The sequence below is a fragment of the Pavona decussata genome, unplaced genomic scaffold, assembly GCF_977016875.1.
Source record: "Pavona decussata unplaced genomic scaffold, jaPavDecu1.1 SCAFFOLD_106, whole genome shotgun sequence".
Lineage (NCBI taxonomy): Eukaryota > Metazoa > Cnidaria > Anthozoa > Scleractinia > Agariciidae > Pavona > Pavona decussata.
In genome coordinates this window covers 1,182,671-1,202,303 of record NW_028145520.1, presented here as the reverse complement: position 1 = coordinate 1,202,303, position 19,633 = coordinate 1,182,671, and the positions used below count along the sequence as shown (strand labels likewise).

The 19,633-nt window shown below is 38.4% G+C and overlaps 1 protein-coding gene across 2 annotated transcripts in view; it reads left to right on the top strand.

Annotated features, from left to right (window-relative positions):
• Positions 1-18,410, top strand: part of LOC146471137 (run domain Beclin-1-interacting and cysteine-rich domain-containing protein-like) — a 40,548-nt gene extending 22,138 nt beyond the window's left edge. Inside the window, exons 8-18 of one of the 2 annotated variants that reach the window (XM_085121173.1) lie at positions 4,192-4,421; positions 7,393-7,466; positions 9,644-9,708; positions 10,728-10,845; positions 11,364-11,484; positions 12,442-12,503; positions 13,408-13,486; positions 13,943-14,017; positions 14,980-15,073; positions 15,416-15,488; positions 17,488-18,410. In XM_085121173.1, the coding sequence (XP_084977299.1) occupies positions 4,192-4,421; positions 7,393-7,466; positions 9,644-9,708; positions 10,728-10,845; positions 11,364-11,484; positions 12,442-12,503; positions 13,408-13,486; positions 13,943-14,017; positions 14,980-15,073; positions 15,416-15,488; positions 17,488-17,554 (1,058 nt within the window). In that variant the 3' untranslated portion in view covers positions 17,555-18,410. Of the gene's footprint in view, positions 1-4,050; positions 4,422-7,392; positions 7,467-9,643; positions 9,709-10,727; positions 10,846-11,363; positions 11,485-12,441; positions 12,504-13,407; positions 13,487-13,942; positions 14,018-14,979; positions 15,074-15,415; positions 15,489-17,487 lie in introns of both variants that reach the window. The other variant, XM_085121172.1, reaches the window with a different exon arrangement.
• Positions 18,411-19,633: the final 1,223 nt, after the last annotated feature.

Below are 19,633 nucleotides of genomic sequence, written 5' to 3'. Positions count from 1 at the left end.
AGACTGACATCCTTGCTGGCTGAACTCTTCAGCAGTGTCCTGGACAGAGAGTCAACCATTTCTGACGAGGCGATTGCATCCCTGCCACAACTACATGTGCCTGTGAAGGAATTGCTGGCAGAACCCCCCCAACCAGTGCTGAGCTTGCCAAGGCTTCAAAGCAGACATCACCTGGGAAGGCACCTAGAGCAGATGGGATTCCTACCAACATCTACAAATGGAGGTGACATGCTCAGGGACCAGCTAACGTCCCTATTCAGGTCCATCTGGAAAGCGGGGCAAGTTCCACGAGACCTCAAGGATATCACTCCTTTGCATCGCTGGGAAGATTCTTGCCAGGGTCATACTCAACAGACTCACCACACACATCGCTGATTCCATCGTCCCTGAATCGCAGTGCTGACTTAGAGCAAGTAGGGGCACCAGCAACATGGTTTTTGCTGTCCCTCAGCTACAGGAGAAATGCCGTGAGTAGAATCAGGAGCTCCACCTGGTGTTCGTAGACCTCACCAAGGCCTTCAATACTGTGAACCGGAAGGGCCTGTGGAAGATCCTGCAGAAGTCTGGATGTCCAGACAGGCTTACAGCACTGATAGCCCACCTCCACCACGGCATGCAAGCCAGAGTCCTAGAGAACAGTGACGCCTTGGATCCCTTCCTGTGCTGAGTTGCTTGAAGCATGGTTAGCGCTAACCATTGGTTAAGAGGTATTAAAACCTATAGGTTGTTATGGCATTTAACCCGGGTTAGCGCCAACCATGCTTCGAGCAACTGGGCCTAGGTGAGCAACAGAGTGAAACAGGGTTACGTTTTTGCCCTGACCTTGTTCTTCATCCTGTTTGCAGCAATGTTGCTTGACGCCTTCAGCGATTGTGACAGAGGAATGTACATCCAGTTTCGCACTGATGGGAAACTCTTCAACCTGTGAAGACCCCAAGCCAAGACTAAAGTGTTCGAGGCCACCCTAGTTCCTCTTCGCAGACAACTGTGCACTGGGTGCACACTTTCACGAAGACATGCTTCACAGCTGCCTGTAGACGATTCAGGCTGATGATCAGCCTTGGAAAGACTGAAGCCACAACCACAATCAAAGTGCTCATGGAGTCAGCATCGCTTTGTTTGTCATGCGGTAGATGACTGGAACGCTCTCCCAGACGTCATTAGGAACATTTCCAATTTTTTAGTTTTTAGATGTCTTATTAGAAACATGTAGACTCTATTATCGATGTTACCCTTTTTACTCTTTATTTTTAGATAGCTATATTTGTATTTTCTTTTTTGTATTCTTACACTACATATATGCAGGGCCTCAATGAAAACCACATTTCGTGACATGGGCTCCCTGTTGAAAGATCTTATTTATTATTATTGTTATTATTATTATTATTATTATTATTATTATTATTATTATTATTATTATTATTATTATTATATTATAAAGCCATGTTTTAGCCCTCACCATCACAGACTGCCAATGCACCACTACCTCCTCCCATCGTCATCAACAACATAGAGATCAAGACTGTGGACAAGGTCTGCTATCTGGGTAGCACCGTTACGAGCAGTGGATCCCTGGATGCTGAGGTGATGCAGCACTTTGAAAAAGGCAAGTGCGGCCTTCAGCCAACTGACAAAGAGACTTTAAAAGGACCATGGCGTCCGCCTCTCCACCAAGATTGCCGTATACAGAGCTGTGGTCCTGTGCACGCTTCTGTATTGCTGGAAGACATGGACCACCGGCACATCCAGCAGCTGGCGCAGTTTCACCAATGATGTCTGCGGAAGATCTGCAACACCAAGTGGCAGGACAGAGTGTCCAGCCTCCAGGTCCTGGAGAAGTGCCGTCTCCCTTGCATTGAGTGCTTGATCATCAAGAATTGTCTGAATGGAGAACGACAGGTATTCCAAAGATGCTGCTGTAGGGACAGATGAAGGAGGGGCATTGCAACCAGGGAAGACCCTTCAAGAGGTACAAGGACACCCTCAAGGCAAACCTCAAGAGCTGCAACATTGACATGAGCTCTTGGGAAGCAACTGCCTGTGAGAGAGCTCTTCGGACATACCAGTCACACCAGGCACAAAAGACTTTGAAGTCAACAGAGCAGCTTTGATCGTGGCAAAGAAAGAGAGGAGGAAACAGCTCTGCTTCTGTGGATTCATTCTCATGCAGCATCTGTGGCCGCTTATTTGCGTCACGAATTGGTCTTCATTCCCGCATGAGGACCCACCTTGACAAATGACTTGTCTGCCTACTCATCTGTGGTATCAACCGGAGAATCCACTTACATACTCTTATCAACCATAAAATGATGCCATAAAATGTTCAAAATTTGGCAGTCAAACCACCTCTCTACAACTCGTGGTTCCACTTGAGTTTGAATTTTATGACATCATATTATGGTCTATAAGAGTGTAGACCATAGAAAACTGCAGTCAAATACTTAAAGCATCCTTGAGACTCAAGACATTTGCAGACTTTCTTAGTTTTAAATATCAGCTGGATGTGAGCTAAACAACAAAACCAGGGAGATACATATCAGCTCTAAGAATGTACATGTAATACCTGTTGAGGCCACAAAGCAAGGGTGCTTTGTAAAGATGTGGACCTCTTACACTCTAATATCCATGATAAACAACCATCCTGCAGATGGATAGCATTAATGTGAAATATATGGATCCCATATTTTTACAGATCACATTTATTTAGCATTACCTGAAATCTTGCAGTTAGTCTGAGCCAATAAACCTAAAAAAAGCCACAGAGCTAGTGTACACATCTACATGAAGAAACTAATCCAGATGGCTTTAAATGAAAAAATTAAGAAAACCTCCCTTCAGTAAGTTTGAATATTTTCCTTCACAATCAAGATCAAAAGGTTAACACCACTCAGCAGAGTGTCCACACCACATTTTGATCAAAAAGGAAAAAATCTCTCAGAAATGTATTCAGGAGAGCACTATCCTTAGGTCTATGGTACATTCAGAGACCAGCAAGGGTTGTCTAAGAATTTATCATGTAACTACACCCCTTCAGGGGTGGGGTGTGTATACAAGTATTTTTAAAGAAATTTTACTGAAAAAATGATTTTTTTTTTTCATTATTTGACAGTTTTCATGATTTTTATTTTTATTTCTTTTCTTTTTATTTATTTCAATTATTTATTTTTATTTGTGTTTATTTGCTGTTATTTGTTTATTTCTTCTTATAACTATGCTCAATTTTTTTTTTTGTTTTGTTTTATTTTTTGTTTTATTTATTTATTTTTTATATCTTTTTCTTCGTTCTCATTCTGACCTGTGACCTGTGACCTGTTCTTTAGCCCTGGCAGTTTTTCAAAAACAGTTAGTCATCCTCTCACCAGACCCTGGATTGCTGTTAACAATTTAAGCTTTCATGTCGATGTCTCTGATTATTGTAACAGTATATATCATGTTTCAGGATTTTTGTAAGTTAAATTTGAAATCAGTTTCTAATAAAGGAGTGCAAAGTGACACTGTTATCATGACCACATCAGGGTTCCATCAAGAATGATGGAAATTGTTTCTTCACTATTAGTTACATACATCAGAAACCCAAATCTGTCTTGCAATGTGGACTGCAGGTAAAGCTTTGAAGAATTTACCCTACTCTAGCAAAAGTACCATGGGATATCTACAGATGGGTAACAAAGCTTATCAGAATCATGTAGTTGATTAAACTAGTAATAATCAAAGATAAGGGAGTACGTTTGATGTCACCAGGCTCTCTCTCCTTTGCCAAGTTGGTGATAATGTCATCTGCCCCTGCAAACTCTGCAGGAAATGCCAGATACACATCCCAAGATCCATTCATTCAATCAACGTTGTCCCATACAATCTTGACTCCAATCTGCATTAAGAGTGCATTCTTTCTAAGTCTAATGCAATAAACCCATGTTATTTCAAGACTGGAAAAACACCTCAAGTATAATTGATGTTGCACAGCAGGCCTGTCCTTTAAGCAGAGTGAATTGATGTCATTGTCCTGTCATATTCTCAATTTTCTAGCCATGATTTATCTCCTTTCTTTAGAATCTGCATGTGAGAGTGAAGATGAACTAACTCCTGACTGGGAGGAGATCAGTGCAACAGATGAACAACTCCAAGAATATAATGATGATTTCTGTACATCCATTGCAACTCTTGTGCATTTAGAAAAGGATTCTTCAACAGAAGCCAAGCAGTCCTCACAGCTGTCAGCTGAGGCTGTAGCCAAGAGTCTTCTTCAGAAGTTTGCCAGCAGAAGGCACCCAGCCGCATGTGAATTACAGTGGCTGGTCTCATTTCAAGATGCTCCCCAACGTTTGCTTCCCATGCCACAGACTGTTGCTGTAGCTCCAGATGATGTGCCTAAAGTTGATTCTGTTAAGAAACATTCAGTGTCCAGGCAAAACTCATTGCCGGTTAGTAGTACAATATAATTATTATTCAACCAGAACTCACTGATAGAGTCTAAAGCTACTTAAGAATGACCACAAATTCATGACCTGCACTAGTGACCATGAATGGCTACAAGTGACTGTGCATTAAAATATTTCCCTGACATCATTATGACTCATGGTAATATAATTGTTATGACATCATTCAGGGACAATATAGTATCAAACCCAATCTCGTACCCAGAGTCCTCAGGCTCTTTGGCCAGCAGTTGGTCACCAGGAGAGACTCTGGGGTACTGGAATTTTATTACAGCAGGATTTCTGCGGTAAAACAATGGAAGCCGTTACAGAGCTAAAACAGAGCATCCAATCAAAAAATTTAAATTTTTTCGAATTCTCCAGAGTCTCTTCTGGCGCCCACCTGCTGACCAAAAAGCCTGAGGACTCTGGGTACGAGATTGTATCAAACCATTAAAGAAACTATTGACAGGTAAAAACTTTGGGGAACACTTCTGAATGTTCCAAAAGTTTGAGTTATTCAATATCATTACCACAAAAATTCAGAATTTAAACCCACACCTCCTAAATATACATAATCATCCCATATTTTTATCTGACAATAATCCCCACACCCAACCCCCCACCCCCTCCCCCCTTGAATCATTAAGGGTAGCTGTTTTAAGCCATTAGCTTGTTGTTTTCGACCTGTTTTTATCCAGTCAAACCTTTTAAGGTATAATAAACCCTCGTCAATCATCAAGCTCCCTATGAGGTTCATAGCAACTTAATTTTTGTTGCACTTTTTATGTCAGTCAAATGTTCACTTCTGATTTCTCTCCAAATCTAGTTCAAGATTTGTTTATTTATTTACATAATTATCACTTGGTTCATTTACTTTACTTCGACCTTAAATGCAGTGACGTCAAAGTCTGCAAATGGATAAATGGGAAAACTAAATATCAGACTATTTTACTGTGCATGAAATAAACATCTTGGGAGCCACTGACATTTATTGACCTGAAAGTTTACATGAAGAGCTTTTTTCAGCTTATTTCTTATCCTTTGCAATTCTGGAATTACACCAATAGCACAGCTGGTCTGCACTAAAAACAGAAAGTTTGATGAAAATGTACTTGTACTAAAAAATATTAAGCAAAAAAGGATGGAGTCAAGAGAGGTTGACGTTTTGTAAACATCCATGGTAAGAAAGTTTTTTTAAGTTGTATTTTACAAGTTTTTTTTATATTGAGTGTTTTGCTTAAACTTTTGGAAAAGCAATTATTATTAAAATATTTATTTCAGAAATAAAGCACTCAGCTGGTATCTATTGTAACACAACCAGTTATTGAAGTTTATCGCATGAAAAGGTATACAATACCTTTTCCAATATTGTAACAAAGGTAAAAGAAAAAATAACGTAACCTAATTTAAACTCATCGCCAATAGATGAGCTTGGAAAGCTAGTGCCTGGAAAGTCAATAAGGGCCTCATACGATTGAGGCATGCCGAGAAGTATCCATGACAACCCTGCAAACGGGAACCACCCCGGCAAGCAGCCCCACCGGGCAACATGACACTGAGAAAATGCAGTGGAACAGACAATACTTACCTAACCCGATACCAAAATGGGGGTGGGTGTGGTTGGGCATAAATCCGCAACGATTCAGTGAACATTTTCTCAGGTACGAGGAAAAACTCCTTTCTCACCTCACAACACAATTGTTAGCATGTGTATAAGAACTGGTAACCTCGCCTCTAAATTTGTGCGTTCTTCAATCAGAGCATTCAATTTACAAGCTTACCTGCCCCTGACCTGTCAGTTTTTGGATATGGAAGCTCTCAAATGTTAAATCCCTTTATCCAAGCAATCAACATCTTTTTTTTCGTTTTGGACGAAAAAATATTCATAGGACAATTCTGATAATTCTGAAAAATTCAGTGGAACCGATACTTACCAGGAGTCCCCTAGTTAAATTGGGGGTGGGCGTGGTTGGGCTTCGATTCAGTGCACAGCAAATGATCCGCGACGATCAGCTTAACTGCAAAGTAAATATATTACGCAACGCGAACCTGCCCTGCGAAGACCACTCCACAGATCACGTAATGCCACGAACCTGACCGCTGCCGCATTGGCTCGAGCCTCACCTTGCCTAAATTACATTTACGTGTCTAAAACGCTTAAAACACAAAAACGTCAAAAAACACGTTTACACGTCAGATTACTTATGTAGGTTACCAGTGATTAAAAGTAAACCAGTTATTACTCAACATAAAAGCTATCTGACTTTTGCGTTCTGGGCAATGTCAACCCACAGGAGAGGTAGGGGGGGGGGGGGGGGTTGGGTGTTGGGTGTTGGGGTCATTATTAAATGTAAATTTGGGATGATAATATATACTTGAGAAGTGGTAGGCACTTCTATTCCATTTTTTACGGTTGTAATATTAAATTGTTCAAAGTGTCAATGGATATTCAGAGGTGTTCAACAAAACTTTTACCTGTCAGTAGCCTCTTTGCTGGTTTTATACTTTATTGTCCCAGAATGACATCATACATCATGTCAACGTGATGTCAGAATGACATCCATGAAATATTGCAGTGCATAGTCACTGGTGGCCAAATTTCGTGGTCACTTGTCAGTAATTTTACAATCTATTGAACTTATCGTAACACATGCAGTTTGTCAATGATGGAAGTATGCTGATGACATGCTTTGGTCACACTTGGGAATATATGCCTGAAGGGATCAATCTTTTATGTTCTTTTTTAAAAAAAGATATAAAATTCTACTAATAAATACCCCACTTGCAGGTTTTTCAAGTCTGTTTAAGTATGTTTTGTGCCGATGAACAGCTTAAACAACTATTCATAAATAACAATACACAACAACCAATTCCACATAGGTACATATAATGATAAGATCAGCAATGATACATAGCAAGAAGATAAAAGTATTAAATAAATATATTTTTTTTATGTCTGTGCATTTGATTTCAGTGCCGTATTCGTGGGAACTCTGAGTGGGCACCCCCACGGGCACAGATTATTTTTCATGCTCACAAACCTCCCAGGTCTGTATTTATGCCCTTACTTGGTCAATACATAATTGAAAGTAATATTTAATTTACATACTAATGTTAGAAATTGAACTAGTAACAACATAAACAAACCAAAACTGCCATGGTCAGTATGACGCATAATTGGCTTGTTAACACCGACGGAAATGGTGCCACGGCAAGAGTAGTCCTCCTTGATTTCCGTAAGGCTTTTGACCTTATCGATCACAGTGTTCTTGTTCAAAAACTAACAACATATGATATTCCGATTCAAGTCAAAGGTTGGATCGTTGACTTCTTGATGGACCGGTAACAAAGAGTTAAACTTGCTCAGGATTGTCACTCTGAATGGCGCTCTGTGCCATCCGGTGTCCCCCAGGGAACAAAATTAGGCCCCTGGTTATTTCTTGTCATGATTAATGAATTGGACACACCAGTTGACTTGTGGAAATACGTGGATGATACATCTTGTTCCGAAATAGTTACAAAGGGTAGTGAGAGCAAACTCCAAGAAGCTGTGGATGACCTTTCGAGACAAGCGAGTCTCGATGGGTTCCAATTGAATGAGGCCAAGTGCAAAGAACTTCGAATTGGTTTCTCCAATAGCAACCACGATTTTGAACCCCTAGTCCTAAATGGCAAACCCCTTGAATTAGTCACCAGTGCCAAATTGCTAGGCGTGACCATTAGCCACGACCTAAAGTGGAACATGCACAGCTCTGAACTAATTAGAAAATGTCCCTCTCGTCTCTACTTTTTACGTCAACTCAAGAGATCTGGAGTGGCACCAAGTGAACTGGTGCAATTCTATGTGACATGTATTAGGCCCGTCCTGGAATACGCAAGTCCTGTATTCCATCTTTCTCTACCAAACTACATTAGTGTAGATTTGGAACGGATCCAAAGAAGGGCATTCAGAATCATCTATCCTGACCTGTCATATAGTGTAGCACTAGAAACAGTTGGCTTACCGAAACTTCATGAGAGGAGAGAAAAGATTTCAATCGATCTGTTTGACGAGATCGTCTGTAACCCCACCCACAGTCTCCATAGCCTCCTCCCTCAAAGGAAGAGTTGTAAATATGCACTGAGACGCAAAAGTGATTTCACTCTCCCCCTATGTAAGACCGAGCGTTTGAAGAACAGTTTTATTTTTAGCCATGTCTATAAGATGTAGATATTTTCTCTTTTCCTCTTTGGTATTATATTTTAGCCATGTTTTTAAGATGTAGATAATTTTCTTTTTTCTCTTTGTTATTATTATCTCTTTGTAAATATCCCGTAATTCAGCCTATGGCTGCAATGGTGGTTATAATAAAGTATCTATCTATCTCTATCTAAAAGTCTAAACTAACAAAGAATGTGGATGGCATGCACTGTACAGAAGGTCTCCGCAAGGGACTTTTTCTTTGTCCAGTGGCTGTGACATGATGAACATTACAACTTTGTCAGAATAGAGCAGTATAGAGCAATTGAGTGTCGAAAGTAATTGTGCATTTGGGTTTTGCATTACTAGGCTCTATGATTGGCTGACAAAACTCGCACCACTTTTCCAACCAATGAGAAACAAAACTAAAACCAATTATGACTTGATCGCACGCATTTTCCTATGCTTGGCGCCGGGTACATGTATTTGCTCTGAATTCTGATTGGTTCTTTGCGCTTTTTGCGTCTGTTGTGATTGGCCAGAGTAATTACTTTGGTTTTGGTTTTACGACACTCAATTAAAAACCGCTCTATGTGTAGTATTTCAGGCATTAAAAATTTATAAGTGATCAATACCAAGAACAAAGGCATTAAGCTATTTTAAAATACATTCCCCAGGTTTATAGCCCTGTAATAGCTCTTGCATCATTCTTGTAAAGTCCGTTTTCAAGAGGATAAGTGCTAGCCAATAATTAGCATATTTGGTTTTATTGCTAAACTACAATTGCTTGACTATTGAGATCAAACTCTTAATGGTGTTCAAGTAAAATCTTGTATATTTGTTTTTAATGGTGCCATTAAATTAGAAGCCAAGAATATTTCACTTTCACAATTGTTGATGGTCATTTAGTTCAGTTTGGGATGACAAGTCAGCCCCTTTCAGACTGAGTTTCACCTGCATTTCAGTGTTTTGGTATAGAAATGGAGTGTACTGTTCCTCTTGAAGTTACATGTACATTATGTTTACGAGGGTATTTTTGCTTTAGGAGGAAGGCACTCATGACACAGCAGAACTTTAGATGTGCTGGCTGTGGTATGGCAGTTGCTCCTGGTGAGTATGGACAACTCCTAACCCTTAGCCCCAAAACACATGCAATGCACACTTGAAGATCCTTCTTTCAAGCACTGTTGGTGAGCTGAGAGGAAAGATGTTTTTGATATTAATTTTGTGGAACTTTGGCAGAAAAAGTTCTGGTGCAGATAATGCAAATCTTGCTGATCACCACCCGCTTCCATTACATATTACCTGTTAAGGTGATTCCCGTGGAGTTTGAATTGTCGTGGAAATTTTTTCAAACTTTCTGTGATTGTTCTCTACTATGTAGTATTTCAAGAAATGAATAAAAAAAGATAGGTCACCATGTCCACGAAGGACATCCCATAATCGCTCTCAATATTCGCTTCCAAAATTGAATTTGTTTGATCAGTTATTGCCACGTCTGGTGGTAACAGACGGTAGAAAAACGTTATGCGTAGAATGTATGAAGCATAATCCGCAACTTAGGGTCAATTTCTTGGAAGGAAAGTGAAATATGAAGCAGTATCGACCCAAAACGTTTCTTGCATGCAAGTTCTCAGTATCGATTTCTTATGCCCACAAGTGGTGGCCGGGCAAGCTTATATTTTAAACACAAAGAGGATAATAGCTTAGTTAAAATAACTGGATTAAAAAGATAGGTCACCATGCTCTTTTAGGAGAAAATAGCCATTTAGCTATTGACTAGGCTCGGTATATAGGAAAACAGACTGGGCCAGTTATTTAAAGAGAGTCTAACATAGATCGCGACTTAAGACAATCAGTGGGCCTCCAAATCTGTTGATAAGTGGTTTATTTTAGGGAGATAAATAGTTTTCTACTCAGGGATACAAGCCTTCTTATTACTGTAAACAGCAGACAATGTTTAGATATGAATGTGGGCAAAATTGAAAATGGCTTAGAACGTGGTTTTATTTAACACCGTCTAACTGTCTTTTAATAACAGACCCACTATGTTTTCAATGCGCGTACTAATATAATGTAAACACCTTAAGTCAATTCATACTTTGTACATCCTTTTTCTCTTCTTGCAGATTACATGAAGCGGTTTCGATATTGCCATTATCTGGGAAAGTATTTCTGCAGTAGTTGTCACAGTAACTTTCTAGAAGTAATTCCTGCTAATGTGATCAAGAAATGGGACTTTACAAAGTATCCTTCAGCCGATCCATAAGCTGGACTGTTCACTCTCTTGGAGATTCAATCTTATACCTACTATGGGATTATTAGTAATTCATTTTTGGAAGCAAATTTGCTAAAAACTGAGGAAAAAAATCAAAATTGAACTGGTAGAACAGAAGTTTGAAACGTTCACGGCAAAGCACTCTTTTAGTTGTGTATTAACTATTTGTGTGGTTTAAATACTGAGGGTTATGCAGTACTGTCATGTTGTAATTGAAAATTTTCCAAACCTTGGTACGGCCTTGCTGTTTTTCCCTTAGTATCATCCTTTTGATCACTCCCTAATCATCAAAAGCCTTTGTACACTTCAATAAATTTATAAACCAACTCAGTTTTAACATTTTATTTCACTTATTTTCAAAATAAGTCAAATTCAAATTATGACTGAATAAAAGAGACCAGTCTGTTTCTGTTTGAATTAAGATGTTTTGTTCATTTTACAAGTTTATGTTTATAATTATAACTGTTACTCCTTAACCTACCATCAGATACGAAGTTTCAAACTTTGCTAAAGATTTACTGCAAAGAATACACTTTGATCCTTTGTTTAATCTTATGGATCTTAATTCTTCTTTATATAAAAGATTTCGTGTCTTGGAAGGATTGAAGGTACACACTGTTAACATTTGACATATTTTGTTGTTCGCAGTTTGTTTTCATTGCATTTTATAAGTTATTATTATAAATGAACCGAGGGTAATTTCAACAAGTGAGTTATAGGATTTGATGTTAGAGTGGACAAAAAGAGAGGGAACATATTAATAGACAAAGTACAAACACCTACAAGACTGCTAACCAAGGAACAGCAACACAGGTTGACAGTAATCTCATTTAATGTCCATGCTCCAAAGTTTAATTTGTATTCATACGTTTTCATGTAAACGTTTCTCTACTACCACCACCACTGCAACTGCCACTTTATGCTGTGTTTGATAATTTAGTCTTTTATTTCCCTTCCATTCTCTCTTATACTTTGCATGACTTACACAGTCCAATTTCTAATTCTTGTTTGGAGTAAGAAAATGGAAGATCCACAACTCAGGACTTACAGGAACAAACAAGTTCAGAATACCGAGGGTCCCAACAACAACATATGGTTTACACTCTTGAAGACACTTTGTCCCTAAAACCTGGAATAACCTACCAGAATACATTAGGTTGACTTCTGTTTTTTTGAGATTTTACAATTTTTACTTAGTAATTTGTTTTTTACTAGCACCTGCTGTAATTTTTTCTCATCTTGTTTTGTTTGTTTTCAACTCTTCAATTAACAGTCACTGTGTTATGTTTATTTATGTTTGAGGGGTTTTTTAGTTAGCGTTTAGAGATATTAGCATATCTATGCTACACTGTAAATCCCAATTTAATAAAGTCTATGTACACGTGTATGTATGTAATGCTCTGTAACACTAATCTGTTGTTTCTTTGTAAAAACATTATGTTTACCAACCCTTTTGTATGAGAGCCTTTAATTCAATTCTCATGATCTTAAGATGAGTCAATTTCAAGATAGTGTAAACATTCACGTCCTTAAAATTGCTCTGAATTTGTGTGCTTACTTGACAGGATATTCGACAGCAGCTTCATTTCTTCAAGTCATTCATGCAGACATGTCGGAAAGCAAATGAGTAAGTTTTGTAACTTGCATACGGGCTTTCAGACGGATCATCCTTCCAAACGAATTATCCACAGTAGTTCATCTGGATGGATCAGCCGTCTGAAAGCCCGTATTTATGCACACTTCAGACAAATTATCAGACGAACTACTGTTCTTTGCCCAAGTTCACTCTAGATGGATGATCCGTCTCTAGTATAAATCGGGCCATTGTTAAATATAGGCAACTCTAGCCTTGCGGACACCACAATAACACGGACAGCAACTAAATCCCCAGCAAAATAAATTACAGACGTTTGACTGAAAACAAATCCCGCTATCACACTCTCGTTATTAAGGACCCAAACTCGCGGTCCCGATTGTCCACAATAAGGGGAGTTGCCTGTATATGAAAGCGATGATGATGATGTCCCCATGCATATGGTAACGATGCTATGAAAGATACTTTAAATAAACATCTACACACAAAGTCATGCAAATTTATGTTGCAATGCCTCTCGACCTGGTCCCCAGATTTTCTTTTTTTTGTCTTGTGCATAGCCTTAGCCCCCTTAATTTTAAGATACAAGCCCGTTAATGGCCATTTCTATATACCTCACACCAATCTTCCTCTGACTACATTGATTGTTTTCGAATTGATAGATGTACGTTTTTTTTAATGAGTGTAAACGCGTTTTGGGTGTGTTCGCGTGACTTATGACGTCATCACACTACATTTGATATGAGTGATATTTTATGGCAAGTGTTATTCTTATGTTGTGTGACATCCTCCTTGGCTTCAAATTGACAATGTTATTTAGTATTTGCAATTTCCAGGTGCAAAGGATTCTGGGAAGGTTCTTATTATAACTATATATTACTTTAATTTAGAATTATTATGACTATTATTTTTATTTATTTCTTTTGTACCTTTGCAGACTAGCTGAAGCGTACAATAAATTGCCAGATCACATCTGTGGTGAACCTTATGTCTACTCTATGCACGACCTTATACAGGTGACTTAATAACAACAAAATTTTAAAACATTATAAACCACGACTTTGGTCGACTGAGGTCTGTTAGGTATCCTACTATACTCGTCATAATGCAGTAAGTATTATTTTGAGAGCCCCATCAGTGTGACCTATTACCAGGACAAAACAATTGAACAATTGAAAAAAATGTGAATAAAAAATGCCTCCTAATCTGTCTGGCTCTGAAGCATTATTTTGAGAGCCCCATCAGCGTGACCTTTCACCAGGACAAACCCAAGGGTAAATTTTGGTCAATATGGCCGTGATAAGGTAAAAATGTGTATTGTGACTACAGCTATTCAGTTGGATAAGAAATGGCTGCCAACACCACCAGTTTTTATCTATGTCAATCACTAAACTACAAACAAGTAATTTAAAGAGATTTTTTCGTTTTCTTTCTGTCACCATGATTTGTGATGGAACATTTGTCACCTGCAGGCCCGCGATGGAGATCTTCTCTTGTTTCTGCGTAGTTTGGCAATAGAATCCTTGAATCACATAAACCAATGTCAGGTAGGACTAATAATTTAATGTGCCAGCTCTTTGCCCAGAATTCTGCAAATTGATAGTCTTGTTTCTTTAGCTGCGTTGTTACTGAAATGTGGAAATTCGAATTCCATTTATTGTTAAATAAACGTTTTTCTATCTTTTTGCCTTCACCACAATATCAATTTTTTTTATTGGTAGTTTCAAATTCAAATAAATGCATACTTGCCTCCCATAAAAAATTATCAGAATTTTTTGCTAAATGGAAATTTGCATGTAGCAAACTGCAAGAAATGTTCAATATTACTCGTTTTCAGATGGACAGACTTCTTTGACATTATCTGGATATTGAGAGACAGATAAAGTCTATTAAATAAAAAAAAATTGATTGCGTGATTGGCAAATACAAAAAAATAATCGAATCTAATTATAATGTGATGTCAAAAGCATACATTCAAAATGGCCACTCTTACAAAATAGCATACATTGCATTGCGTATACCACACATACCACCACTTACAGCAAAGTCTGACGGTGCCTCCTAATACAGATATGTTTTGGGGCAGTAAGGACTATTGAAATCCAAAAGGAAAATTGGGGGTATTCACGCATTTTCAGATATAATTAAGCAACAATAACTGTAAAATCCTTGTAAATCAACGACAAAATTGAACGACGTTTTGTTGTCGTCGTGATCCACCATTTCCAAGTTCAAAATGATTAGAACAAACTTTCAGAAATAGGTTGCTGAAGATTATTATTGGCAAGCACAATAGAGACAAACTGCCAAACTGCTGACTGCCAAGTGTTTATTAGGGAAGCACTGAACTAAGTGATGAACTAATCATCAACTTTACAGATGGATGGCCTTGCTGACTGATTATCAAACTGACAGGCTAACCATCCAAGATTAACAACATATGATGTCATGCAGACTGACCCTTTATGTAATGTTTCAGCCACTCTCACTTCTCTAAATTTCTACATAGCTGTGTCTTGCCAAAGGATTTATTTGTGAATATTGCAAGAATGGAGATGATGTCATATTTCCCTTCCAACTTAACAGAGTTGTCCAGTGTCCAGGTTTGTTAACAGAATGTGAATTGTTTTAAGGCACCAAAGTTAGCAAGTGCATGAAGCGAGCACAGAACTTGCGTTCAATGGCATTTATTTGTTTTCGTAGTAATTTGTAAACAGCATTTTGTCTTTTCATTTATTTGACATTTGATTCCTAGGCTTTGGTCCAGTGAAGCATGCAGTTTAATTTTCATAATCAGATTCAACATATTTACAGCCCTCCTCATTTGTCCCTCTTGTATATTTTATTTAAAGTAAACATATGACTCCCTAATTTTTCCAAGTTTTTATGACCAACTCTGCACTGTTTGTAGAGACTCCAGGTCAATCACGTGCTTTCTTTTTCAGGCTGTCGTGCATCATTTCACAAGGAGTGTTTTGTCGCCGGAAAATGTCCAAAGTGTGAGAGAATACGTATCAGGTATTTCTTGTTTTTGTGTGGTTGATAACGTTTTCTTCATAGAGCGGTTTTCAATTGAATGTCGAAAGTAATTTCGCGTTTGTTTTGGCTTTGCATTACTACGCTCTGTGATTGGTTAACAAACTCGCGCCTCTTTCTCAACCAATGGGAATCCAAACCAAAACCAATCGTGTTTTCGCCGCACGCGTTTTCCCGCGCTTGGCGCCGGTTACATGTATTTGCTCGAATTCTGATTGGCTCGTTGTGTTGTTTACATCTGTTGCGATTGGCCAAAGTTTGGTTTTGGTTTTACGACACTCAATCGGAAACTGTTCTAATTGAATTTAATAGCCAAAGAAGTATAAGCAATTAAATTAACAGGTATGGTAAATTCTGGGGGATTCTAGGTTGGTGTCACCAGGCACTATTTCCCCAAATTAGTTTGCTCTTACTGTTTTAAAAACTGAAATAACCATCAAGCCCAATAAAAAAAAAGTCGGAGAGAAAGCACATAGTAAGAGGATGTTACATTTACCCTCATTTATTTTGTTGCCATTGTCAATAAATTGTCCAAAATCAAGCCTCTTTATTTGGGGGTGGCCTGAACTGTTTGTATCGCTCACATTATGGCCTTTCAAGCTATAAACAAAAAACGATTATTTCCAGTCATTGTGATTTTATACTATAAAAGAATAAAATAAAACCAACCAATTACCTCGCTTGTACTTATCTTAGGTTAAACTAGAGCTTTTGTTATATAAACCTTTGAACTCTATTCCTAATAATATCATAAAATCAATCAATTACATGGCTTGCAATTGTTATTATCGTTCGTTACATATAGTTTTTGTTACGTATAGTTTGTTATAATAGTTTGTTATTAAACGTAGTTCGTAACTGTATTTATGCTAGGGTTAAATACTATCTTGCTAAGTGTTGGAATTGTATTTATTTAGGGTTTAAGGACGGTGCCTACTAACACCGAAATATTTTTGTGTGGTTTATGGCTATGCAGGGAAAGCAGATCTTAGCAAGGGCTATTGAAATCCAAAAAGAAAATTGGGGGTAACCATTCTAAGAAACAGTAAAATACAAAGCAATGTATGGCGTTTTCTTCCAAATTGAAGCTTTATTATCTCTGAAAAATGTATGGTTACTCCCAATTTTCTTTTTGGATTCCAAGAGCACTTGCAAAGTTCTGCTTCTCTGCATAGTTTTAGACCGCCTAAAAATATCCCTGTATTGGTAGGCACTACCCGTAGGAAACACGAGTATCTTGAGATGCGCAGAACGTATGCGCAGTAACAAAAGTAGGCACCGTCCTTAACTAAACTGGTTTTTGTTATGTAGTATCTGTAATTGTATTTACCTTGTAATGTAGCAGCACATCTTGTAATATCGAATTACTTTCTTCGCCTGACCACCTATACCATCTAAGCCCCTGGCTTCAGCATATCTTGGATTCTCTAGTCTGTGCTATATTAAAGAGTCATTAAAAAACTAACCTGCGATCAGGCGTTCTTTTTTTCAAGGTAGCGCGAAAGTCGCAGGGCGCTATCGCGCTCCCCCGAAAAAAAAACCGCCTGATTACAAGTTATTAAAAAACAAAAGAGGGAGGGAAGTAAAGAACACACAACAGAACAGTTGTCCAAGCCTTTTGAAAAACATCGTTACTCCAGGTTGTCTGTTAGCAGCTGCAGCCAACTGGTTTATTGTTGTCAAATACTATGAAATGTGAAACTTTGAAATAACGGACAGGGACAATTTTATCTGAGAAAGTACAGCCATTTCAAGTACTTTGAGAAAAATTTAAGGCCGTGAAAACGAGAAAAATGTGACTTTTTGGCTCTTCTCCTTTTTTTGTATGCCGAATCCAATTATCTGAATGCCTGGAGCTTGGATAAATGACTGGACGCATGCACCTTGCTGACTGTTCTTTGAGAGAGTACACTGAATACTGCACAGCTGTATATATGCCTTTAGGTTACTGACTGTTTTTCTCTTGTTGTTTTCATATCAGAAAGCAGTTTTTAACTGACCCAGTGTCTCAAGTGCAAGGTGACAGTTCAGAAAGCTGGCTTAGATGACGCGGACACCCTGACATAAATAATCAGATACAATTTTCGGCCATTTTTACTCATTATTTTCAGATTTTATGGACAGCTGATACAAAAAATAGATTTCAGATTGTTGTCTTAATTACATAAAGGGTAAAACGTTTCTTGGTAAAGAATTTTATCCCAAGGTAGCATATTATTTGTTTTGAAATAATACTTACTTCATTTCATAAAAAATGGCAAGTAGCGTGATAAAGGTGAATCTCATACAGTGTCATTAGTTGATCATGGTCAGTGGGACATAAGTGTATGATATAAACTGATAATTTGTATATTTCTCATTGTAAGACAGTTTTTAAACTGAATTTTTGTGAATACAACATACTGTAAAAATGTCATCTAATTCATAAGAGTCACCATTCTTGGTTATTTTACCTTTCAATGAATTAAACTTTAGAAAAGCAAACCCTTTCAATGAAAAACAGTAGCATTTGCAGTATTGTGACACTGAGCGTTTGTTCTGTAGATCTACCATCCCATCTAATCTCATTACACCCTTCCCAGACAGTTAATCACAAATTTGTTGTTAGTATTTGGTTTTGAACTTTTCATTGAAACGAAGCGAGATTGCTGTGAAGTGAACATAGGTTTCAAGCCTGAACTCCGGGGTGGTCAATGCCCAGGAGATGGGCACTGCTGGAATTGACCATTACATAATATTGGAACTAGGCTTTTGTCGCACCTTTGCAACTACGCCAGGGATGAAAATCGCAAGTGTAAAGTACTGCAGGCAGGGACGGATCCAGGATTTTTGAAGACGGGGTGGCTGACCCGATAGAGCGATATCGAAAATTATGATTATAGTTAATACAGCATTAGAATAGCACTTTATCGTGTTTTTATTTGTAGAGTAAGAATATATTTTACGTATAGTAGGCTGTGATCACAAACAAAGCAACCCTACCAATCATTACACCCCAAACAGTGAAGAGCCCAGCATTCTCCTGTTTCCATGCTAATCGGGATTGTGTTTTCATCATTTGTGGCCAAGTCGGATAAAAAGTCGGACGTTAGTCATTGCGCTCCTTAGCCACGTGTGAAGTGATCTTTCGCCTCCGTGCTTCCCATCTGTAACACCGCAAGGATCGTTAAAAGTTCTCGGATATTAGGAATGAACATGCTAGCATGTGTCTATAAGGCAGGTTGCTGAAACTTCGTCTGACTCTGCTTGTCGCTTCCAGTAATTGGTCCAGCGAAAGAGGTCACTTTCAAAGGTTGACGGAAGTTGCCGTGCGTGATCCCACTTCTGTTGCAGTACTTTACCAATTTCAGCGATGGCTTCTTTGGATTTCGTGACGATTACAGTAGGAATGAGAACACAATGTTTGTAATGTGCCTGCATTTCTTTGCTGAAGCGAGATTACAGTTCTGAGAAAATCATGCCTAGGGAAGGTAATGTCACTGTTCGCTTCCAGTACTGTACCACTGAATCTGTTGGGGTGTTATCCCGATTTCGCTGTCTACTGCAAATACGCGGACGTTGTGCAGTAGATCCCACTAGTTCTGAAAGAGTTAAGACCTTTCCGTACATGCGTTCGAACGACGACTTTCGATTTCATTTCCAGTATACTTCAACTACAATAGGTGGCCTTGTAGAGCAGCAGCGAATGGTCGCATTGGTTCCAAAAGTTCCCTTGCGCAAACAAAGTTCAAATATGCGAGAAGTTTGTCATGGTGTGCCTCAGTACATTGTTTTAGTGTGTGTTCCAGCTCCATTCTTCATAATTTGCAGCGGTCGTCGAGTCAGTTGTTATACTTTTGTTCCCTTTTATATTTTCAACCTTAAACGACCCGGGGGTGGCTAGTCGCGTAGGCTTCTCAGTCTTTATTTACACGCCAAATTCGAAACCACAGACAGCCCAAATTTCAAAATCATTATTTTCATAAGAAAACTCGTGCTTTCTTTTGCCTCGAAAGATTTTCCAAAATAGTTATATAGAATTCACATTGCAGGACGATTTATTCAGTGAATTAGTCGATTTTCTTGTGAGTTTGGACCAATATAACTACAAGAAATAGCTCAGCAAACTCAAACACCATGTTACAAAA